The 24,002-nt window shown below is 47.0% G+C and overlaps 10 protein-coding genes across 10 annotated transcripts; 5 read left to right on the top strand and 5 right to left on the bottom strand.

Annotated features, from left to right (window-relative positions):
* Nucleotides 1–931: 931 nt before the first annotated feature.
* FSST1_006307 (cytochrome P450) lies at nucleotides 932–2,520 on the top strand (the record flags this gene model as incomplete). Its single annotated transcript, XM_083232663.1, has 2 exons — nucleotides 932–1,239; nucleotides 1,287–2,520. The coding sequence occupies 2 exons, from the start codon at nucleotides 932–934 to the stop codon at nucleotides 2,518–2,520; spliced, it is 1,542 nt and encodes a 513-aa protein (XP_083089737.1).
* A 191-nt stretch (nucleotides 2,521–2,711) lies between these two features.
* On the bottom strand, nucleotides 2,712–4,044 carry FSST1_006308 (NADH:flavin oxidoreductase/NADH oxidase family protein; the record flags this gene model as incomplete). Its single annotated transcript, XM_083232664.1, has 3 exons — nucleotides 2,712–2,750; nucleotides 2,799–3,140; nucleotides 3,196–4,044. The coding sequence occupies 3 exons, from the start codon at nucleotides 4,042–4,044 to the stop codon at nucleotides 2,712–2,714; spliced, it is 1,230 nt and encodes a 409-aa protein (XP_083089738.1).
* A 528-nt stretch (nucleotides 4,045–4,572) lies between these two features.
* Nucleotides 4,573–7,547, bottom strand: FSST1_006309 (uncharacterized protein; the record flags this gene model as incomplete). The annotated part of the gene is made up of 2 exons (XM_083232665.1): nucleotides 4,573–5,268; nucleotides 5,373–7,547. 2 exons carry the CDS (start codon nucleotides 7,545–7,547, stop codon nucleotides 4,573–4,575), a joined length of 2,871 nt encoding a protein of 956 aa, XP_083089739.1.
* A 615-nt stretch (nucleotides 7,548–8,162) lies between these two features.
* Nucleotides 8,163–9,407, bottom strand: FSST1_006310 (uncharacterized protein; the record flags this gene model as incomplete). The annotated part of the gene is made up of 2 exons (XM_083232666.1): nucleotides 8,163–9,001; nucleotides 9,053–9,407. The coding sequence occupies 2 exons, from the start codon at nucleotides 9,405–9,407 to the stop codon at nucleotides 8,163–8,165; spliced, it is 1,194 nt and encodes a 397-aa protein (XP_083089740.1).
* Nucleotides 9,408–10,020: 613 nt separating this feature from the next.
* Nucleotides 10,021–11,203, top strand: FSST1_006311 (uncharacterized protein; the record flags this gene model as incomplete). The annotated part of the gene is made up of 3 exons (XM_083232667.1): nucleotides 10,021–10,104; nucleotides 10,152–10,370; nucleotides 10,616–11,203. The coding sequence occupies 3 exons, from the start codon at nucleotides 10,021–10,023 to the stop codon at nucleotides 11,201–11,203; spliced, it is 891 nt and encodes a 296-aa protein (XP_083089741.1).
* Nucleotides 11,204–12,011: 808 nt separating this feature from the next.
* On the bottom strand, nucleotides 12,012–13,954 carry FSST1_006312 (transcription factor; the record flags this gene model as incomplete). The annotated part of the gene is made up of 5 exons (XM_083232668.1): nucleotides 12,012–12,056; nucleotides 12,104–12,272; nucleotides 12,316–13,456; nucleotides 13,518–13,857; nucleotides 13,916–13,954. 5 exons carry the CDS (start codon nucleotides 13,952–13,954, stop codon nucleotides 12,012–12,014), a joined length of 1,734 nt encoding a protein of 577 aa, XP_083089742.1.
* A 292-nt stretch (nucleotides 13,955–14,246) lies between these two features.
* On the bottom strand, nucleotides 14,247–16,386 carry FSST1_006313 (acyclic terpene utilization AtuA family protein; the record flags this gene model as incomplete). The annotated part of the gene is made up of 6 exons (XM_083232669.1): nucleotides 14,247–14,803; nucleotides 14,857–15,200; nucleotides 15,252–15,865; nucleotides 15,945–16,123; nucleotides 16,177–16,251; nucleotides 16,308–16,386. The coding sequence occupies 6 exons, from the start codon at nucleotides 16,384–16,386 to the stop codon at nucleotides 14,247–14,249; spliced, it is 1,848 nt and encodes a 615-aa protein (XP_083089743.1).
* A 474-nt stretch (nucleotides 16,387–16,860) lies between these two features.
* Nucleotides 16,861–18,536, top strand: FSST1_006314 (CoA-transferase family III domain-containing protein; the record flags this gene model as incomplete). The annotated part of the gene is made up of 2 exons (XM_083232670.1): nucleotides 16,861–18,058; nucleotides 18,109–18,536. The coding sequence occupies 2 exons, from the start codon at nucleotides 16,861–16,863 to the stop codon at nucleotides 18,534–18,536; spliced, it is 1,626 nt and encodes a 541-aa protein (XP_083089744.1).
* Nucleotides 18,537–19,155: 619 nt separating this feature from the next.
* On the top strand, nucleotides 19,156–21,502 carry FSST1_006315 (uncharacterized protein; the record flags this gene model as incomplete). The annotated part of the gene is made up of 4 exons (XM_083223801.1): nucleotides 19,156–19,620; nucleotides 19,682–20,096; nucleotides 20,150–20,652; nucleotides 20,702–21,502. The coding sequence occupies 4 exons, from the start codon at nucleotides 19,156–19,158 to the stop codon at nucleotides 21,500–21,502; spliced, it is 2,184 nt and encodes a 727-aa protein (XP_083089745.1).
* Nucleotides 21,503–22,575: 1,073 nt separating this feature from the next.
* Nucleotides 22,576–23,486, top strand: FSST1_006316 (uncharacterized protein; the record flags this gene model as incomplete). The annotated part of the gene is made up of 2 exons (XM_083232673.1): nucleotides 22,576–22,813; nucleotides 22,870–23,486. The coding sequence occupies 2 exons, from the start codon at nucleotides 22,576–22,578 to the stop codon at nucleotides 23,484–23,486; spliced, it is 855 nt and encodes a 284-aa protein (XP_083089746.1).
* Nucleotides 23,487–24,002: the final 516 nt, after the last annotated feature.

Raw genomic sequence — 24,002 nt, forward strand, 5'->3', positions numbered from 1 at the left:
CCGATTTCAGATTTGACATGATCAATGCGTTGTTTATCTCGGATGATATTGCACTGCCCTACGGCTGTGTTTGGGTTGACAGGTGCATAAAGTTGGCGATGTAGAAATGGTCGCGTGTTTTGGTGTTTTGCGCGGACCAACTGTTTGCCGAGCAGCCGAGCTAGGCGCGCCAAGAAGACGGATAATCCATATTCCAGGTCCTGTTCCGAAGTCACGCGACTTACCCGACAGCCTCACAAGCAGAAGTAATGATGAAAAGAATGTCGGATAAATGATGAACCTAATTAATTATGTAGGCTTTCATCTTTCCGAGTGTTATTGGGGTATCAGGGTAATAGGATTGTTTGATGGTGGCTTTGTAAATGTGAGCAGTCATGCACCACGGACGAATAAATTGAACAAGTTAACAATTGTGATGTTCAAACAAACAACTCACCACACAAAGAAAGAAGCCTAGGTACACCTGATCATTTATCGCCGAGAATAACAGAGAATTAATCTGAATTGAGAGTAACAAATAAATTGGTTAAATGACTCAATACCACAGCCCTACATGTCATCTTGACCATGCTGCAGGGTAACTTCCATGCAAGACACACCCGCAAAGACCACTCAGCGGTCTTACCAGTAATCTTATCTTAGCTCGGATTCTGGGGAATGTGTCCCAAGCTTGTGATTCGCTCAAACTCCGAGATTCCGGCTGACTCCAAATCGAGTGCCTGTCATTGGATACTGGATACCATCTTGACGATATTCCCATCCTTCTAGCAAAGCTATCCGTGACTGCCGCCCAAATGCGGGGTGACCTACACTAGTCTTGGTGGTAGAAGTTAACAATGCGGGCATTTAAGATGACTCCCACAGTGCACTACAGACCCGGGGCGTCTTTTGAGACCTACAGAATCACCATCATCAGCCAGTCCACGACGTCATGGCAATCGTCGACCTCCTCTTCACCTGGTGGTCTCTCCCCATCGCCGCAGGCCTCGTGGTCGCTTCATACCTCTACTCATATTTCATAACATACGGCCATCTTCGAAATATCCCAGCGCCTTTCCCCGCGCAGTTCTCAAATCTATGGCTTCTCTACGTCTGCAGACGAGGCGAGCGATATCGCGTCGTGGATGAGATTCACAAGCAACTTGGCCCTGTCATTCGCATCCAGCCAAACCACACTTCTATCGCTGACGTGGAAGCCATCGCGATAATTTATGGTCACGGAAATGGTTTCTTGAAGTCGTGAGTACTCATCTCAATTAACGACGCTCGGATCTAACGGATTGCAGTGAGTTTTATGACGCGTTCGTCTCCATTCGAAGAGGTCTCTTCAACACCCGCGATCGCGCAGAGCACACGCGTAAGCGCAAGCTAATCTCACATGTCTTCTCCGCAAAGTCCATCAGTCAATTCGAACCATACATCCACGCCAATCTCGAACTTTTTGTCCAGCAGCTCGACAAGCTCGTCGCATCGGGTCAAACCACCGACAAGAATGGCAAACGACAAGCCCTTATGGATTGCCTCCCATGGTTCAATTACCTTGCTTTTGATGTCATCGGCGATCTCGCATTCGGAGTACCCTTCGGAATGCTCGCCAACGGCGCTGACGTAGCCGAAGTGAGAGACACACCCGACAGCGCGCCAATTTATGCCTCCGCCATTGAGATTCTGAACAGAAGAGGTGAAGTCAGTGCCACGCTGGGCTGTTTTCCTCAGTTGAAGCCTTATGCCCAGTGGTTCCCTGATCCATTTTTCAGCAATGGACTTAACGCTGTCAAGAACCTTGCAGGAATCGCTATCGCGCGCGTCAAGAACAGGCTCGATAATCCACCATCTATTGAACGAAAAGACCTTCTCGCGCGACTGATGGAAGGAAGAGATGAAAAGGGCGAGCCGTTGGGTCGTGAAGAATTGACTGCCGAAGCTTTAACACAGCTCATCGCTGGAAGTGATACAACGTCTAATTCGTCATGCGCATTACTCTATCACGTCACTCGAACTCCAGGCGTTCTTGAGAAATTGCAATCTGAACTCGACAACGCCATCGCATCAGAAGTGGAAGTGCCCACGTACGACATGGTCCGCGATCTACCTTACCTAGCCAATGTCATCAACGAAACCCTTCGCTACCATTCAACATCCGGCATCGGCCTTCCACGTCAAATTCCACCCAACTCACCCGGCGTCACCATCAAAGGGTACTATTTCTCACCAGGCAGTGTCCTTAGCGTCCCGACGTATACGCTGCACCATTCCAAAGAGATATGGGGTGCCGATGCGGACGACTTTCGACCAGAGCGCTGGGAGAACCCCACGGAATTACAAAAGACAGCGTTCAATCCGTTTAGTCACGGACCTAGAGCTTGCGTGGGAAGGAATGTGGCTGAGATGGAGATGAAGTTGATCGCGGCGACATGGGCGAGGCGATATGTGCCTGAGTTGAGGCAGGGGGTCATGGAGACGAGAGAGGGATTTTTAAGAAAGCCGCTTGGGTTGGATATTGCTTTGAAGATGAGATAGTAGGTGGCTGTTTACAAGGTGATGGGCTTTGAGAGTCACAACGATGAACGCGAGATTTCATGATCATGTATGGCATTGTTGGAAACATCAAGAGATGACTGACAAAGAAGATTCTATTGATTACTCTGATTATATAGTATAAAAGATAAACTGGATCTAAAAAAGCACAATTACCACTCTCGAATTAATGCTCACCTCCCAATCGCCTGCAACTGCTTCCTATACCAAATCTAAAAATCATTAGCCAACATTCCCATTAAACATAAGAGCAAACTTACAATCTCAGCACCAGATCCAATACTCTTTGGTCCAAACTTCTTCAAAATCCAGGGCGTCTGAATCCTCTTTGCAAAAACCCTAGCATCATCATCCTTGACTTCCTTATTCAAGATGATATTCGCTGGCAAGAAGGGGTTGACGATGGCAGGTCTTCCAAGACCGATGAGATCGCATGCGCCTTCACTCAGAGCAGCTTCCATGCCTGCGCGAGTACGGAACCCTCCTGTTACCATTAATGGGATATTGGGAACTTTGGCGCGCATCTCACGGGCGAATTCGAGGAAGAAGGATTCTCGTGCTGCTGTGCTGGCGGATTTCTTTTCGCCTGTTCCTGTGAACATCTAAATCATTGTTAGTATGAGGGTAAGAAGGGTAAGAAGGGTAGATCGATCTTACAGTTGGGTCCTCATAGCTTCCGCCACTGACTTCTAAAAAGTCCAATCCAACGTCTGAAATAAGCGCCATCTGCTCTAGACACTCCTCAAGTTCCTTTGGAGACTGATGATCGGCAGAGTTGAACTTCAAACCAACGCAGAAACTCGCTGGTGTCGCAGCACGAATGGCTCTGGCGATATCGACAACGATCTTTGCCCTCTTTGCTGGTGTTCCTCCGTACTCGTCGGTTCTCTTGTTAGTCTTTTCCGACAAGAACTGAGATAGAAGATATCCATGCGCGGCATGAATCTCAACACCATCGAAACCAGCCTCTGATGCGATACGGGCAGTTTTAGCGAAGCGCTGAACGACATCTTCGATTTCTGCGACGGACATTTCCTTTGGTGTACCGAAAACAACACACGAGATAACCTTTGAAATGATATCATCGCCCATTTTCATCGGAACAGCGCTAGGAGCGATATTCTTATCCATAAATGCTTTCTTTCCTGCTCCAAGCGGTGATTGGCGTCCGGGATGGTTGATCTGCATGATTGTAGGGGTCCCCTTTCGACGACAAACACCAACAAAATTCTTATAGGCTTCCAGGACCTTTTCTTCAGGGAGGTCGGTGCTGATGGAGCAGTCGCCAAAACCACCGAGATACTTGTTATCGACTTGAACGTTTCCTGTCATGACCATACCCCAACCTCCTTCTGCCCAAGCACCATATGTGCGTTCCATCTGTGCTGTCGTGGGAAGATTTTGACCATCGGCCATTTCCTCAGCCAGGGCGGCTTTGATGAGGCGGTTAGGGAGGGTGAGACCGCATTTTAGCTGGAGGGGCTGTGAAAGTAGTAGCTCTGACATAATGTTGATGATGAATAGTAAATTGATTCGGTCGCTGTTCGATGTAGAGTCGTCGTCGTTATGTATAGAAAATCTCGCCATTCCGTCGGACCCTGAACCGAGGCCCGTGTCCGTGGACTATGGCCCAAAAGAGAAATAACTCCAGTGCTCGGGCTGTAGTTGGTCCGTTGTTTCGAGCCATGGAGACATTGTTCATCCGGTCCAAGATTCTGGAACAAGAAAGAAGAATTGATTTAATTTTAGTAGAGAAATTCGGTTGAAAAATTACATCAAGTAAGATACATTACCTTTGTATCCGCCAGGAAGGATGGTGCTGATGCTGACTTGTGGTACCAAATTACAGCTGACTAATCTCCCTTACATTGCAAGGGACTAGTCCAGTCGTCAAGTGCCGTATACCACCAATTGGTAACAGACCAACTCGCAGAACCACTGTATGAATTGTCTTCGGTCTGGTATATCGTCAAGAGGATCAGTGATAGATATACTGTATTGATAGATGACCCTATCATACTTGGTCAAAGAAACTCAAAATACTATGACTTGACCAACACTAGGTATGCGTAGTGTTTGTAGATAATTTCCTTCAACACTTGACTGGCTTTGCGAAAACGTTGTAGAAGGCCCATAGCATTGCCAGCAAGTGTTGTTCGAGAGAATAGCGATACCTTCGCCACTTGGGTCTCCTCGAGCCTCAATAAAAATGGTCACAATTGCTAAGCGCGCTAGCCAACAGCCCTGTGCTCTAATCACACAATCTCCAGGAGGAGGGTCCAGAACATCATCCCATCTTTCTAGAGATGACACTCCTTGGAATTGGCGATCTGAATGCTGTCCTTGGCAGCCGTTGTCCACGGTGTAGATGAGGAAAGGGCTGGCGAGACATTTCAGCACGTCAACGTCTCCAATCCAGCGTCCCGAGTCATACACAGAGACAACGGATTCAAGCAAGAAAACCTGGCTGCTTTGCTCCTGGACATCGTCAGATTGAACAAGTGGAACATAGTACTCAGTAAAGGATAGGTGCATGGACGTTTTGGAAAAACAATTCTGCGACGTTCCATCAAACTCTGAAGATGACATCAGTCGCCAAGATGTTTCCTCCCGCTCCATAACCATCGATGTTTTGGGTGGAACGAGAAGCGTGACACCGGATCTTCCAACATTGCCCGTGAATCTCTTAAGTTCATGGGCTTCTGGAGAATCCCAAGGATCGCAAGCGAGCTGATGTAAATTGTTAGCACAATGTAGAAGTTGTGTCCATGTTCTGGTTATCGCCATGCCTTCATGGAGAAGTATATGCTTTCTTCAAAAGCGAGAGCAAATACCCGCTCTAAACTTCCTGGCTCCAGGTCAAAGCCACCCTCTAGATATGCCACACATGATAGCGAGTTGCTGAGATTCAGTTCAGGTACCAGAGGTTTGGCTTTTATCATGTCGGCTGTTGTAGATATGAGAGACTCGACCCATTTAGCTTCATATAAAGGTGACTCTAAAGAACGAGTAGAAATGACCGCGTCCGGAAGAGTTCGGTAAATCTTATGTGCCATGGCCAGCGCTTTCAAGGTCAAGCTTGGAGGTACCGGGTCTGCATCGAGCATATCGAGTAGTTTTTCTGGAGCGAACATGTCGGACTCTAAGCACCATTCGATGTCTCCCATACTTAATGGCCTTACCGCCGGGGTATTTGCTGAATATCCATTTCGATCTTGCTTCTTGAAAATGGCGGCACTGCGTTCTGCACCGCACGCAACATGGAAGTCCTGCATAACTTCCTCTCCGGCAGGGCCTGTGGCTCTCATTGTGATGACTGAGAAGGGCGAGGCAAGGTCCAAGGAGTCCGATGGCGTCATTTTAGTGACTACTTCTCCTCGATATTGATATCTGCTGATAAATGATCTCGGGACCCATTGGCTATGTGTTGATGTGAGGCCATCTTGGTTGCGGCGGGGTTGTGCACTGGCGAACCCGCAATATCGAGTCTCTCTACCTGGTGAAATCGGGGAGTAATCTTCGTCGAAATACCGAATGATGTATGCGTCAGGATCATAACTACTAAAGGAAGCGATTCGACGAAGTAGAGCCACTCTTTCGATTGGGCCTTTGAGCTTAGTTAAAAGATCTCCGACATCACCGAGTCCAAGGAATGGTCTGGATCCCGCGTGAGGTATGAATGTGGGCGCACGTCTTGCACCAAGACTCAATAGTTTGTGAATAATATCGCCTGGGAAAGGTTGTGCGTCTAGGTGAGCGGCTGCTGATTTCGAAAGGATATTTATAGCAGAAGAAGGATCTCGCAACTCTTCCTGGCAACGTAGCTCAGCGGCAGTAATGGGAGAATTAGAGATCTGTCGCTCTATTGTCTTTCTCATTGCAATAAGGATGCGAGAAGGATGCTCTGCCAATGTACCTGTGGAATTCCAATGGGCCAAGAGAGAACCGTAGACCGCCTGTGTGAACTGGTCAAATGAAATCTTCCGAGAACCGGAGTCAAACCTGGCTTGTCTAGCGACTGGGCGTCCATAAAAGTTCAGATGGGCCAGTGACAAAGACCAAAAAACGCCATGAACATCGCCGGCTCGTGGACGGACAAGCCCGAGGGTCAAGAACCCACCAGACTGAATCAACGGATCCGAGAACTGTAGAGGTAACGTATCTGATCCCTCAACAGTAATATCAGGATACAAGTGCCAGGAGCTCAGGGCGAGGAGACATGACCCTTCATTGACTGCCTGGGGCATTCCTTTGACGAGCCTTTCCATAGTCCCTACGGCCGACTTCCAAGCTGACATGACACTCGAGTAGACTGTGTCATGATTGATAGGAAGATTGATTTTCTCAAGAAGGTCCATAAGCTTGTCTTGGCGTTGCTTGCTGAACCGGTCTGCCGTTTGGAGCCAGGATCGAACACTTGCATCCCACTCAGCAAGACTAGCGCGAGATATGTCTGACTGAGCTGCAGCAGCAACTGTGGAAAAAGGAAGAGGTTCTTCATCGTTCCACCGGCCTTCAATCTGTTTTCTCCTTTCCTTAACAAGCTCGACCCATATTGATGTTGCTTCAGAAGCGTTCCAGAGACGAGCTAGCATACATGCCAGAAGCTGAATATGCAACGCGGTTGGAGAAGATGTCGCGGCAGCCCAGATAGAGGTGCCATCTGCGCCAACATGGGCTGCGAATAGGCTCTCTTTTATTTTCGGGGAGCTTTCCTGTTCGGCGGCTTGGGCGATCTCGGAGACACGAGTGCCATAGGAGTTAACAAGTGTAGGTGTCGGCGGAAGTATCCCCTCGAATAGAGCACCAAGTCTGCGAGCCGTTATGTGCGCTGTCCCGCCCTCCGCATTTTCTTTTCGTGTTTGGGATAGAGCACTCCCGAGGGGCTCGAACTCTTTGGGCGCTTCGCATTTAACCAGCGTGAAATCGAAATTGATGTTGGCTGCTGCAATCGTTAACTCATTTGTCGCAGAAGCGAGCGCAGCTTGAAGCCGGCCAAATGATGACATATCTGGAATCGTAGAGCAGTGAAACGACCGAGAGGGAGGCCTACCATGGATGAATGAAATGAAATTGGGCGACAGCAGCTGTGCATGGGTGCTTGCGTACTATATAATCCAGAAGAGAATCAGGCTGAGCAAGTCGGGGCAGGTACGTACTGATGCCTGAGGCTCCGTCATCAATGCAGGTAAGCAGCAGAATTGACCTTCAAGGTTTAGACGATAAAAATAAATAACCTAAGAAGTATAGCCTAAATAATATAAAGCAGCCTAATAATTTGTCTGTTATGCTCCTAATACCTAACTTTTCTTGTACCCTGATGATAATGACGATTTAGATCACAATATGTTCCGACAGGGATCTCTGAGTGGAACACTGTATCTACCTGTGAAGTAAAGATTGATCCTGCTCTTGTAAACAGCCATACCTTCACTGAGGGAGATTAAGACCGATTCTAAAAGAAGATTCCTAGTGATAGGAGAGACAAGGCTAAAGAACATCACAATTGGTCACTGGAATGATAAAGGACGAAATTAGTAGTCGATTTAGGCTACATAGTTCATGGTCCTTCGGCCATCTCTTTGGTAATCTAGTCTAAGACATAGCTGGACGAAGGTTATGCTTCAATAGTCCGAGTCGGTATCGTCTGTGTCCTGCTGTCCGATTTCATCACTGCCATCGGCGGGAGGAAGAAGTCGAGGATAGCTGGCTGCACCGCTCATCGCCTCGATGGAGACGAGATACCAGCGCAGGTCCAGAGCCATCTTGCAGTTGATGGCGTCTTGTTCCGACATTGTGAAAGTGAAGGTTTGTCCAGAGATGAGAGGCGCGTGAATGTCGACACGGACGGCACCGATTGCCCCGTCACCGTGCCGAGGAGTGGGAGGAGGGCGCCACGCCTTCTCGTAATTGATTTGCGTTTCCGCCATCTTCTGCATGCTCTCGTTGCCAGCCATGATGTCCATTTCAACGTTCGGCTTCACCCATCGACGATTAAGCCATTGGAATTGAATGACAACCTCCCACTCTGTCTCATCCGAAACCTTTGGCGAGTCCTCTACCGAGTCCGGAGAATCAGGATCCTGAGCGGCTTTGGGCCTAATGCCCAAGCATTTCAACCCACAACAGGCAATGGACCAATAATTGAGGAGTTGGATGTTGAAAGCGATCATGTTCCAGTGTTTCTCTGAACTGCCGAGGTCGTCAGGGTTGGCCAGAAGGCCACCCAACTTGTCGCAGATCGTATCGCTGAAGAAAGCTTTGAGGGCGCCCAGGACTTGTTTCGTCTCATGCACATTGGCTTTGTTATTGTTCCATGAAAATGGAACTATTCGGGCCACGCGTGGGTCAGCGGTAGCCATGAAAGCACATCCATGCTCATCGCGACGGAGGCATGCGTTTTCCTCAACCGTAGTGGCTTCGTGAGGAATAAGGTAGCGGTCTTCCCTAGACTTGAGGTGGACTTGAAAGAGTTAGCACATAACATGAAGAAGGGAGGGAATGAATGACTCACAATGTCGGAGGAGGCTAGCCACACTTGTCAAATTCTTGTGTAGAGTGCTTGCCGGCTGGTTGTAGGCAAGGAAGCCGCCGTCCTCTAGAGATTCCTTGGGAACCAGCAGAATGGTGGACACATGGATTGCCTGTAGTCGAAATTGTTGGTGGAGGTTGCGAATCTCTTGCTGGATTCTCGTAGCACACTCATACCGAAAGTCTTTGGTGCTGTCTAGATCGCTCTCAGGCTCCTCGAACGCCGGACGGGCAGTCAGCAGCTTCTCAAGCGACGATACCACCTCGTCTGCCGGGTCTCGGCTAAAGAAGACGTCAATCAGATCATAAAGCTGTTGCTTCTCGTCGGGCGCACTCATGGTTGTCGAGTGTGGTCTGACCGGCGGATGATGTTGAGGAGGTAAAAGGTGGAAGAAGAAATTTGACGGGAGGGACGAGAATAAAGTAAGTAGTGGGTGAGGCGGGCGCAGTGGAAAAACATAAAGCAAACAAAGGCCTGCTGCTACCCGGGCAGTCACGCTTGTTGGCTTGAGGTGACACAGAAGTGATCTGTAAACGCGATGAGCACTGTCACGGCAGTGCCAACGCCAAGCCGACTGTCACACACGTAAACCCACCAACATTTCCAAAAAATAATTCGTGCATAGCAAAACTTGTGTTTTACAAGTTGTAATTTCATTTCCATGATTCCATCAACTTTCGCCCAAGTCTTCTCCGTTCAACGTCATGCCTCCTCTGCCGTACTTCGGTTCACAGAGAGATCTCAAACACCTTCCTAAAAGGCCTTCTCTTGAGGGACTTCTCTTGTACCTTGGCAATATCTCATACAATGCCCACCAGAAAGATCTTCTCAATTTCCTCAACTACAAAGGCTACGACAGCATCATTCTTTACTGGCCGTCTGATCAATGAATTCTTCCCAAGCACTGGCGACATCTTGGCTATTGTGTCGTTGAGTTTCCCACCAAAGAAATGACCCAAGAAGCCACGAACCGGATTCCTGCTCTTGAGTTTGAGGGAAGCCTCCTCCAAGTGTCTGTTCCGAAGGCGGCTTTGGTAGGTACAGCAATTCCCGTAAGCACCAGATGGCTAACTAAGTCAAGGATCCTGCTACTACTACCCACAACACCACAGAGGAACCGGTCACCTCTGCTCCAGAACCTACCGACAGCACATCAGGGAAACATGTCGCATCTGCTCCCATCGATCTCCCTCGATCGGTCGATGACTACAAGTGTGACCCAGTGCGAATGAATGAATTCCTCAAAAGACTTGAATATCCACCTGAGTATACTTATTCCAAAACCTGGAATAAAGCCAAGGTAGAACGGGCTACAATGGTGTGAATGGCGGAACAGGAAAAGGAGGAGCAGGTCTCTTTACTCGTTGATTACGGCAATGCGGAAGGTGGCATCCGAGTCAGATGTGGATCTATGTCATATCCCCGGAGCATTCCCACATTACGAAGCGCATCACACTTGACCAACTGCCCGAGTGGGCGGCAAAAGGCTGGAAAGAGTTTCATGTTCTAAGAGGCCACCTTGCCAAGGGAACGGACCTTAATTAGCGCAAGATATCATTAATCCATGACGTTCAAAAAACCGACAACCCGGTCGAGGACACCCTCTGGCTCTTTCCAAATGAAATCTGCATCTCGGAAAAATGTGACGATGTCATCTGGAACCGAAACAAGCTTCTCTATCCTGGCGGGGTCAAAGCCGTTGTACCAACCTCAGACGTGTTCATCGGACCACTCGAAGAAGGCAGTCATGCAACCACCACCTCTCAGGGCCACCACGTGAAGCATCCACGCCCAGCAGGAGTTGGTCCCGGCTGGGGCGATTACGACCATTACCAAGGTTGGCAGTTGCGCGGACGAAAAGTTATGTCACACATGGTGCCAGACAAGCGCTGGCCGACCTCAATCCCCGCCAATGTGGAATTCGAGATCACTACTGACGGGGAGCCGAAGCCCGGCGACATTATCAACACTGCGAACGAACTCTTCGACGAGCTACATTACGAGACTTTCACCACCAAGCCTATTGGTCTTCGGGAACGCTTGGAGAAGGTAGAACGAGCAAAGGCTGACCGTGACAAGAAAGCTTTCAGAGGTAAGAAGCAGCGTTCTTTGAAAGCATACAATGGGGTTTAAGTAGAGCCAGTATTGTCGACAGTCGAGAACAAAGAAATACATGTTCAGTGTGAATCCGTTGAATCTTATCCGTCATACCTGTGCAAAAGGTCTGTCCGAAACAAGAGGCTAAAACATGATCATGTTATCATCTTAAGCTCAGACTGTGAAGAATATGAGTAAACCTCCAAATAATCTGTTAGCAACTGCATAACACATCGAATTGGTTGGCTTCCGTAGCTCAGTTGGTTAGAGCGTCGTACTAATACTTCAATCTGAATATTCAGTGATGCGAAGGTCTCAGGTTCAAGCCCTGGCGGGAGCAATCCCAATGCCCTCCAATTCGTCTTTTTGCTATTCAGATACTTTGAATACATCTGTTGATTGATAGTCGACGGATGTATTGAGCGTGGAGGGTATCACGAGTGGGATCACGTGATCACATACATGGACATCTCTTTCCTGTCTACAGTCCTTTGAATTAAACCCTCAATCAATTCATTCAGTTATCACTCTTCCATCGTAATAGGATGTTTAATATAGTACTTTCTTATAAAAAAAATTCTAAGCGAAAATAAATAAATACCAAGCTTCAAAAGAGATCGAGTACAGCGACGTAGAATGAATCGCAAAAGGAATTGAGCCAAGTTGAACTTTAAAACCAGTGCTTTACAGGAAAGTCTCCAAATCCCAGAGCACGGGGGCCCTGTATGGTAGGAACTGGTCTAAGATGAATGGATCTAACTGGAGGTAATCACTTATTTCTTCTTCTTCTGGCACATGGGCGTGTCCAGACCGAGCTGTGTTAGGATACACGGCAGATGCCGGATTATTCGGATTTATTTGCTCGACTGACAAAATCGTTAATGGTCGTCTGGAATGTTGGGCTTTCCAATAAAGTCTTTGACAAATGTTCCGGACCTGAGTAAGGTACGTGTTAGGACATGTATCGTCTAGAGTCTTGATAATTTGGATACTGTCGCTAACGAGAGACATATCGGTTTCTGTATCCTCGTCCACAAGATTGTGTATTACATTTATACATAGTATTACAACAGCACTCAAGAGTGGTGGAATATTATCCCTGCTACTGAGTCAGTGATATGAAAGCCTGTGATTTGCGCACGACTTACCAATGGAAGCTCTTCCACTTGTCTGGTACTAGCTTTGTCAATTTGACGATGCGCCTTGAGGTATGAATGCAAATCTCAATAGAGGGTATTATAGTTGAAGGCAGTTCTGGCATGCTGATGTGTTCCGGTGACGCCCAATATTTGAAGCTATGCGTACGATTTACGATGATGACTGTGTGGCAGTATGCAAGATACAAACGGATTAAACCTTGATGTTCATAGGGTTGTGTAGCTTTACCATCAAGTGCCGGTGCAAACTCGGTCTGCCAGCTTTCGAGCTTCTCTATCAGATTCGAGATGGATTCCGTGGTGCCAGTTAGTGATGGCTTATTTGGATTGATCTCTCGATAGATTGAGCGTCGGATGATAGATAGCTGCATATGAGCCTTGTTAAGGTTCACTTTTAGTCCATCTGTCGTCGTTACTATCTCGGTCTCGTCCGGTGAAGCTCCTGGTGGATCAATGCAGACTTCATTGAGATCGTGGCAAGGCGGTCTCCCCGTCCGAAGACACAGCTCTAAATCCATGTACGCAGCAATCCCATATACCTTTTTTCGAAGGTAGTTCTCGGCTGGACTCAAAGAGGGATCTTGGCTGTAGACATGAATGCCTATAGAATGACCAAGTCGTATAGCACACCCAATCAACATGAAGCTGGGCTGGGGGTTTGGTGTTCCGATAAAGAACCACGCAACAGCGAGAAGAGCTTGGACAGAGGATAATTGAGTACTTCGCATAAGGACTTCCGTAGTCCCCGCAAGCGCATTTGACGCATATCCCCAGGCAAGATCTTCATCGGCTGCTGACTGAGCTGCCTCAGCTCGACGACGCTGGGCGATTGCAAGTACAGCATTGAGTGAAACCCACCAGGAAGGACTGTCAGTACCTGTTCCTGAGTACTGCTGACCAAGAAGAGACATGAATGTTGGAGGATTGAAACAGCCAAAGGCTTGATGTTCGTGAGTGAAGAATTCACTGACAAGTGAGAATGCCTCAGTCCAGGACGGTAGAGGCTTCATGATTCGCCTTGCGAATATGGGCTCTATCGATGGGTGTGTCCACTGAGACCATGATGCCGGTTCTTGTTTGCTTGGCCTCTCTGGAGTAGCCGCTGAGACAAGAGTTATGCCCGAAGGTGGACCTGTTGGGATGGGGTATTAGTCACTTTTTGTTATAAGACGTAGTACTGCAGATAATTATACCAAAGTATCGCATGTCTTCACGCTCTCCATATATCGCATCCTGGTGGATCGAGGCTGTTCTGTTTAATCTACCGGGCTCATGAAATGTTTCTTCACCAGCAGGTTGAGGCTCTGTACTTCCCTGCACAGCAATGGAGTCTGATTGCAGGGGTTGGGCAGAATCAGAATTCGTTGGCCTAGGTCTAGGACTAGCGGAGTTTTGAGACGCGACGCGACCTCGACGTGGATCGGGCTTGTGAACATCTGTATAGTGACACTGACTTCCACCACCCCGACAACGTCCACAAACTGGTCGGGATCCATCGCATCGAACTTTTCCCTTGCGACAATGATCGCATGCCTGCGTATTCAATGTCAGCTGACCGCAGACTTCATCAATTTTACGGTATGTTAATTACCTTTGCAAGACGTCGTCGACGATCTCCACGGTTGTTCATCTTTTCGGAGTTTTGATGCAAGTAGACGAGAATTCCGGTTTGTGATATGACAAAGTTCTGTCCGCCGAACTCTCTGTTGATCTACCTCGGCTATTATTTGCCAGTATGCGAAACTCCGAGACATCCGTGCTCAAGGACACTAAAACTCCGACCGGGTCCACTGATGTGATAGTTTATGTGATGGACATTCCATGGCACGGACATCTGACTCAGAAGAATCGAGTCAAGATTGATCAATGCAAGAGAGGCTGTACTGATATGCAGTGCATAGATAACTAACTCGAAGAATATACTACAGAATAGAACTAGGTGCCTCAACAATCTTGTCCCTGAAATAATCGATGAACCCCTTTCCAAATCCATCCAAACGCTTTGAGCTACTGACACCACGACCAAGAATTCCATAAACAACAAAATGCACGGCGAAGATCTTGGGGAACTCGACACGCTCAATAGTAAACTCTGGTCGCCAGTCCTCTCCTAGAAGTTCCTTTACTTTGGCACGCGACAGGTATGATCGCATCCAGTCCCATCTATGTTGTGTATCAACAAACAGGCCAAAGTTCAGATTGCCTCCTTTGTCGCCTGAGCGTCCGAGGGCAATACTGCCCAAACGAGAGTGGACTAGTTCTCCAGACTCGAGCGGGACGGGTGCAGTGGTGTCGTAAGATGCTCGTTCTTCCATAGCCTCAAATTTGGGAGGGAGAGTGGTTTTGTATGACTTTACTATTCCTTCTGCATTGACAAAGTGAAACTGTTCGTCAAGTTCAGACTGTTTCCATAGGGCTGGGTAGTATGCTAGGTAGAGACGAGGAACAGCAGACCGAAAGTCCAGTGAGCTGTGAAAACCTACATAAGAATTAGTAAGTCAATCCAGAAGAACTCCGCCTGGGGCAGTTCACCTGAATAATGTCTCAGAGAGACTTTGCCGAAAGCCTTCATTACTTCTTGGCAAGCTTCCATCTTGGTCGACTGAGCGAAAACGCGGAAATACACAGTACCACTATTCTGGTTGGTAGGATTCACTGTTGGAACACCAATCTTCTGGAACTCGAGAAAGTCTAGCTCGCCAAGTCCCTTCTTTCCGATGTGGAAACGAATTTGCTTCTCGAGAAGTGCCAACTTGTGTCCGAAGTTGTGACCTGTGGCGTTGAACAACGCTTGCATTTCATAACCCCCTTTGTAAAAGACTGCAAGTTTGGTTGTTTCTGGTGGGGGTGCACCACGGACTCCATGGACCCGAACCCTGGTCTCTTGTAAGCTTGGGTGGTTGTCTAGTTCTTGAGGGCGCATTTACCTGTCTTTGCCGACTTGTTCCATCTCGATGTTATCTAAGTAGGCCTTCACATCGCTATTCAGGTACGCATTGCCCTGTAACTCATATACAAGTTGAGACTTGCATGTGTCAATGGTGACCATACCGCCAGTACCTTGATGCTTTGTGATAACACAGGTCCCGTCTCGCGAAATCTCAGCAATAGGGAAACCAGGATCGACAAAGTGCTCCAGGTCAAAAGCGTCAAAACCTGCGAAATTACCACCCGTGATATACGCTGAGCATTCGATAAAGTGACCTGCTATCAATGCACCGGCGAGTTCATTGTAGTCAGTGCTCTTCCACGACCACCAGTACCATGCACAAGCAATAACTGGGCTGGCGTCGGAAACACGGCCGCAAATGATTATGTCGGCGCCCTGTAAGAATGCTTCATATATGGCGTGTGCTCCGAGATAAGCATTAGCGGATACAATCTGTTGAGGTTTTTTTCCGTTGTTGGCAAATATGAAGGTCTCTGGTGTCAGACTGACATGAGGGTTCAAGGAATCGAGATGTGGCAATGTATCGTGCTCTTGCTGCGGCATGTAGTTGTCGAGCTTGGGGAGCACATCATCACCTGAAACATACGCGACCTTGAAATCGTAGCCTTTTTTAGAGATCAAGAGAGACGTCAAATAATGCAGCTGTGCCGTAGAGGAAATTTGTACTTACCAACGATGCCACTTTGACAGCAAGACCTTCGGGATTCAGAGCACCGCCGTTAATGGCAACTTTGATACGCTTCTCGGCAATAGCATCGATTGACAACTCAAGGGCCTCCAAGGCGGTTGGCTCATAACCAGGGTGTAGCCCTTCCGCGTATGCTTCAGCATTGTTGGCCATATTGACCTCTACCCTTGTAAGTAAAAATGCATCCCAGTATCCATTTCTTTTCGAGACTCACCAGCGAGGTAGTCTCCAGTTATGAAGTCGACATCACCTAGAGTAGCTTGTTTGTACATATCAACAGCTGGATCGCCTTTGCATCTTGTGTTAGTAATGAGGCCCCAGTTTATCGGCCGGGTTTTTACATACCATGGTAGCCAGAACAGTTCGCTACTCGTACAGGCCTAACACCGAACTCTCCAGCGCGCCATCCATCGCGAGAAGACATGATCCGTACGAGTTTTGAAAGAAAACAATAAAGACTGAAGGTCCAATGTGATGATTCGTACAGGTTCCAAGTCCTTTTTATAGATAGATATAAGAGGTTGAATGCAAGCCAATCTTATATCACCTTCCGATGCGGGCACTCTTAATTATCTACACTCCGAGCTACTGTGAATTATCAACAATCCGAATTCATCACATGAGTCACTGTAAAGTAAACTACTTGCAGGTACTGACATCATCGATTTTATGTTGTGAAAATTGCTTGTCAACTGCCGATACCAGAACTCCGACCCAAGACTCCGGAGTTTTAACTTGGAGCCACAATTCCGTAGTTCCACTCGTCAGTCATTCTCCACTCCACACTTCACCGCAACACATCGTCGAGGCAATACTACTTATAACCTACTTTCATCTACTAAGAGTCCTTCGTGACATAGATCTAAAGCCTCATACATACTCTGCGGATTACAGTATCATGTCGAACTATTCCATCATCACCGAGTCCTCTAGGATCCTCAACGAAGTTCTTCTTCGCGATCCCAAGCTTGGACTTCCAGACTCCTTCAATAAAGCTGCCGAAAAGCTCAAATTCGTCAACGAAGATGACCAACCTTTTGTTCTTACGCCTCTCAAGATCACAGAGTCAAGCACCGCCTTGACTGCTCTTGTAGCCACGGCCGCCAACGTCGCCGCATCAGAACGATATGGCATTGACTATCAGGAAGTCGAGATAAACACTGATCTCGCAACTCTGTTCCTGGAGTCGGTACTGCTTCCGACCATCAGGGGAAAGTCTTTCGTGCAAAACCCGAGTATGCTGGCAGAGTTTGCCAAAATGGACGTCCATCAAATGTCGAAGCCGATCAGGCGGTTCGCAACAAACGTCTACCGTACCAAGGACGGGAGATGGTATCATCTGCATGGATCGATGAATTCTACACCCACAATGGAGATGATTGGTGTTGAAGACACTGATGTGAGCTCTGAAGAAGCGATCAAGATATTTGCTGAAAAGGTTGCACAATGGGATTCCCAAGAAATTGAGACAACCGCCAATGAGACATTTAAACAGGCTGGCGTAGTTTGCCATACGCCTGATGAGTTCTTTGCAAGCGACCATGGCAAGACCATGTCACATGAGGCTTTGTGGACATCAAAGCAGCTACCCGCCCCGCGCAAACCCTGGCCTCAAGCTAAAGACCCCAAAAGCTTCAGCCCACTTGCCGGCATTAAGGTCATTGACTTTTCTCGCGTCATCGCAGCTCCGGCCGTCTCCAAGATTCTGAGTGTTCTCGGTGCTGATGTTATTCGCGTTTCGTGCAGCAAATTGCCCGAGGTTGCTGCAACAATGGTGGATCTACAGATGGGGAAAAAAGACGTCGATTTAGATCTTAAGACTGAGGATGGGCGCAAGGCCTTTACGGAACTTCTCAGAGAAGCTGATATCCTCGTCGATGGATATCGTCCAGGTGTCCTGGCAAAGCTCGGATTTGACTCCAAGTCTCTTCGCGAGCTGAATGCGAGCCTGATCTACATGAGGGAGAACTGCTATGGCTTCAAAGGTCCGCTTGCCCATCGCTCTGGATGGCAACAGATCAGTGACTGCTTGGTTGGTCTGTCTTATTTACAGGGCAAGTTCCTCGACCTTGACGAGGCTGTTGTCCCCCTTCTCCGTAAGTCCATTTGTTCTTTTGATCGAATTCTGCAACTAACATGCTATCAGCCAACTCTGATTACCAGACTGGATTAGTCGGTGCCGCGGCCGCCATCCAAGCAGTACTAGCTCGAACGAAAGACGATGTTACATTCGACATTGACATTAGTTTAACGCAGTACAACATATGGTATCACAATCTTGGTTTGTACTCTGGAGATCAACAGAAGGCCCTCAGAAGTCGGGACTTGGAGTTCAGCCCTCGTCACTACGATGATATGGCTGTACTTATTGGCAAGACCCATCAATCGCTCCAGAAGACACGTCCAGAGATGTTCAAACATGGTGAATACTTCTGGGACATGAGTGGAAAGGAATGGGGTCTTGATGAGGATTTTAAAGTCTTGGCTCCGGCGTTTAAGTTTGAGAAATCTGAGATTGGGTGGAAGATACCGAGTGGTCGAAGGGGGAGGTCGAAAGCTGAATGGGCTTCTTAGATGCGGCTGAGGCTGCCCTGTAAATCACTTATACGGTGATGGTTTCGGAAATATTAACGGTAATAGAGTAAGTAGTCCAGTAATTTCACAACTTTATCTTATTCGAGACCGACATTTAGGCTATTTATTCCCAGTATCTCACCTTGTTGGGTTGTATTGTCTGCTGTCCCCTGGCCCTGCAGCAGCTGAACATGCCTGAAAATACTGCAGATCTATACTCATTGCAGTACAATTCGGCCGCTGCCAAGACGAACAATTGTACCTGATACGACAAAATGACGGTGACCGAGCACGTTCTATGCTGTTGCCATTGCTTAATTGGCGCCTATTGCATTAATCTGTCAGCACTGCATTGCAAAGTGCATCCCTACCTAGGAAGTCCGGATTAAATCCCGGCACCAACTGTTTATCATTCCTGGTCCTTATTTCTACCCTATGACGTCCCCACCCTTCTGTGGTCTCATTTCTCGGGTTTCTAATAATCCTTCCCATCCTTCCCGCGTTCATTTTGTCTTGTCCTTCAATATGTATGGTGTCTATATCACAGCTTAATGTACAGCTTCAATTCATCAAAGGTCTGTTACCTACACATCTAAGTTTTCTCATTTGAGCAGACAAGATGTCAGATTCTGCCAATGGGCTACTTGACAATCCTCCGGATATAGAACGGGCATCGATATCTAGTGAATCAGCCTCTCAGAGTCTTGAGACGGATGAGAAGTCAGACAGGCCTTCAGTCTCCGTGTTCGCATCGATCAGAAGCGCGTTTGCAGTCGCAGGGAAAGATATTCGCTCTATACCACGGTTTAAATTATCACAATTAAGTCGTCTGCTGTGGCAACTTCTGATCAGTGTTTGGATTGCGGGATTATTGACTTTAGCGGTTCTCCTTGGTTTCCAAACAAACTTCCAGGATGAGAGTCTTTGTGGAGCCGATGGAGACTTCCGCCTCAAGATGGATTCAGATGGCTTTATTGGTTACGATAATAACTGGTGGGAATCTTCTCGTTTCTTTGAAGTCACTCTGGGCTGGGGTAAACTCGACTTTACCGCTGCGAAGCTTATTGATGTGACATGGGATTTGGTAAGACCGGTCTTGAGATGACGAAATGATAAGGCTATCGGTGCTGATACAGACCTGACAGGTTGTTGGTAGAGGAGGTCAGGCCATCATGTCCCTGATAGCCTGGAGAGTATTCACAGAATATCTGGAAGTGTCCCTTGCAACCAAGCCAGCTACATATACAACAATATGGCTTCTACGATTTTACCAGGATACCTCCGTGCTATCTTCGATGCGCCTGTTTTTTCAGTTCTTCCGTCGGGGTCTTGCATCAAAACTCGCCATGTGGATTATGGTCATGACATTGTCGTTCATCCTTGCATTCCCTACTATTGCTGGCTCTATGACCGGATACGCCGCATTCAACGACCCCTTTGTGACTTCAAGTGATGACAGGCTATTCCGTTTCGAAAACGTGAGCCCAATTGCGTATGTCATCCATGATGGAGACAGAACAGCCAATTTCACTAAAGATCACATCATTCCCTGGAGATCAGGTAGGACAGTAATACTTCCACAACGCTTTACATAGAAACTGACGTGAGAAAAGACCCGTCAAAAGGACCCGCTGTCCAAACTTTGTATTCCTGGGAGTTCTGTTACCAATACAATGAGACATGGCTAGATCGAGGCTGTGAATTGCAATGGAACGTATCACAGTGTGAGTACCGTACGACAACATCCCCCAGCATGCAGACTGACGAAAGGGATTCTCTTACAGATGTTCATCAATACGGTTTCAATGCTGAAGGAGGCAACAAATCTGTGTCTCGCAACAATACTACAGAGTTCTGTGGCGAAACAATACAAGGGCCGCCTCTCAATATCTCTGCATATTTTACTCCAGGCAACTTCTATAGAACGCCGCGTTTCAATATCTCTGGAGACTTGAATGGAGACGACTTTTATGGGACGTCGCCTTTCAACAAGGACAGAGTTACCAAAACAAATTCATATAACGACAGGGGCAAGTTTATGTTTGTTGTTGATGATGACATGTACAGCGTGACCCAACTGGTCCAAAATGGTGTCTGCCAGCCAGTGAAGGATACGGTAGGACTACGATTATAAAATAACAAAAGATAAAGCTAACAAGATAAAGGGCTCTGTCCAGAGGTACCAATGGGGGTTCTCGTTCATGCAGTTGTATTTGGTCATTGTTCTATTACTACTATGGTCGCTAGCTTTGGTGGTCCTCTGGAAGACGTCACACGATATGCTGAAACACAACCGCCGCGAGATTACGTCTCAAGGCTGGAAAGGTCTCCTCGACTTCACAAATGCGATTCGAACACAACTGGAACATGCTGGAGTAGATGTCGACAGTCTCACAGACAAGGAACTGGACGACAAGATACTTAAAGTCTTACAAGGTGGCTCTATTTCATCACCACAGATGTCTACATGCTCCTTGAACATTTGGCGCTGGCTATGGAACAACAAGCGTTGGATTATCTTCGGTATTTTTACTGTGGTACTGCTAGTATCGGAGCACAGACGACCACTCGTTCCGTATGAACCAAGGGAGATGAACGTGGCAACAAGGTTACAGCTCAACATATTACAGTTTGTGCTGCCCTATACAGCAATATGCCTATCAGTTGCATTCACTGTTGGAGCCAACCTGGCACAGAAGCTTGTCGTGTTCATAGTGGCAGCTGCGCTATGTATACCCTTTTTCTTTTACCGGTCGAGCTTCCGGGATTTTGTTTTGCCTGGAACAGTCTTTGGCATGTTCTTGGCTTTTACGATTGGATCTACCAAGGGAAGTCGATTTGTTTTATTCTCAGTGCCATTTCTATGCAACTATATCGTCATTCTTTCGTTATACCTTCAAGAGTTGAAAAGTTATTTGCGTGGAGATAACTATGAATCACGCATTTCATCAGTTTTCAATGATTAATTAGTAGGTATTCTTAACTCACTCGCATATCTGACCCACTTGCTTATCAATACGATATGCCCCTTAAATTTGGAGAACTAGTCTTGAGAGAACCTTTGATTTGAAGATTTGTCAAAGATTGAATCAGCGCTGACAGCTTAACCTTTGTTGAGAGCCTAGAGGTAACTGAGAAGGCCTGGGCGAGATCTTGAGTGTTTAAAGCAAATAAAAAAGCCCCGTAAATTATTGTCAGGTAGTATGGGTAATTACACCATGCAGGGGATTGGAAATTTAAGCATGAATATAACTAGCACAGCGCTATACTTGATAGTTTGTCAATAGGTTATCAATGGTTAAGAACAAGTGGAAATACCAAAAGCTGAAAAGCTAAACCAACAGCTTGATAAAAACTGTAACTTCTTATAAAATGCGCTCCTTTCTTCCACAACCATTTACACCTGTGCCTCACCAGACCATATTATTTCTGTCAGTTGTAGCTATGTCTCGGTTGACATTGCTTGCCGGCTCCTTTACCCCTTTTGCCATCATTGGCGTTGATGCTGGGCCATGCCGTACTTCATCCATTACAACTACAATTACCGAGGCTACGATAGGACTAGTGACTACGCACTCTACAGGAGTAGGAATCGTTGAAACGAAGCTACCCTGTACCAAGCTATCTTATCAACGGATTAGAACCCTTTTTACCGCCTTTAAACAGATCCCTACTAGCGATATTCTTACTGAGAAGCTTAACAGAAATCTCGATGAGAAAAGGCGAAGGAATTATACCCTAAAGTCTTGGTCAGTCTATTGAGCTTGTAATTGGTCACTTAAGAATCAAATACGTCATTAACTCGCTTTTGACCCTTCCCATTGGACAAAATCTGCTTACTCATTAACCTTATCAAGCATTGTGGCAGTGCAACGTATAAAAGGCTGGCTAGCGTGACAAGGGATCTTAGAGCTGACAAGCATTATTGAACCGTATTAAGAAATCACGGCACAATGTCTCGTCTTTTTTTCTCGCTGTGGTTTTGTTCTCTCTCCCCTCTTTTGTAGCATTGCTGGTCCCAGTCAACTGAAGCTTCAGGATGTTGTCATTACTACCAGTGTATGTTTTTGGTCTTGCATTTGCAACATACGGAAAATGCGAGTCTATTTTTGTCGTACCAAAAGAGTTGAATACGGACAGCTGGGAGGACAACCCCGTCTATCCGCTCGATGAAAATTTCAAGATTGAATGGAAGACAGACCGCAAAGGACCCTGCAATTTATTTATCTGGCAGACCTGGCCTAGAGGGCCCTTGACGAATTACGAAAAGATTCTAGGTATTGTTTTCTCCTGGGTTGAAGAAATCATTCAATTGGCTGACGATTATTCGAAGCAAATACAACTGACACGAGCTATGTATGGAATGCGAGCTCGTCTACAGTCACGTCTCAGCCATGGTTAAATGAGGATTCTGAGATCCCGGTGTTTCATTTTGCATTATACTCTTCAGATCTGAATATACCTCTGGTCAGCTCTGGTACTTTCAATGTCTCTGACGCCAAGTCGAGTGAACTCGAACCTTCATACACAGCATCCACATCAAGTGCTTCGTCAACCTCGACAGAAACGGATTCACCGGCGATATCACATCCTGCGGAGTCATCTCAAATACCAGCAACGGAGCCGCACAAGTCCGGACTTTCGACGGCAGCGTTGGTGGGAATCTCAGTGGGTGTCACCGCAGTTGGACTTTCGATATTTGGAATTGTTGGATTCCTGTTATGGAAACGATCTCGTCGGGATCGTGGGGGCAGTCAAAGCTCGGAATCTAGCTCTGATATACATGAATTTTCCAAAGCCGAACTGGGCGGGACGCAGATATTGCAGATTGGAAGGTCAGAATTGAACTCTGACAGAGAGCCTCAGGAGCTTTGGGACACACAGAAGATGGCGGAGCTGGGGGATGAAAATAAGGTACGGGTTGTTGTAGGACTTTACGAGGCACCATAATAATTTAATGAAAACTTGAATTCTCTCTTTTTGTTCCTTTTTTTATCCATGACATTTCGCGTATGAAGCACGAAGAAAGCAACAATGAGGCTCTCTTCACTGCAATTTTAACTCCCTACGCCATTAGAGGTCAACTAAAGAGTCTTCTAAGCCACTAACTGGAAATGGAAACCTTCACTGCTTTTTAAATCAGTCGACCAGTCTTCACCTTCACTGCAATTTTAGGCCCATTCGTGGGTCAAATATCCCCTTCAACTATTCATTAGTTATGTTGACAGCATTCAATTCTTCATGTTATGAGCACTTCCACATAATCTTTTCAAAGAGTAAAAAGGGAGCTGGAGAGTAAGTCTGTTAGATGACTGATAACATCATCTTGACTCCGAGACAATTCACTCAAAAATGATATTCGTCCTCCATTGTTTCGTTACTTTCATATGGCTCAAATCAATTAATATTCCCAGGATATACACCTTGCCTCGAATGCGCCGTTGATAGAATAACCTCTTCCTGTCA

Source organism: Fusarium sambucinum, chromosome I (genome assembly GCF_050947815.1).
Source record: "Fusarium sambucinum isolate potato_lamoka chromosome I, whole genome shotgun sequence".
NCBI lineage: Eukaryota > Fungi > Ascomycota > Sordariomycetes > Hypocreales > Nectriaceae > Fusarium > Fusarium sambucinum.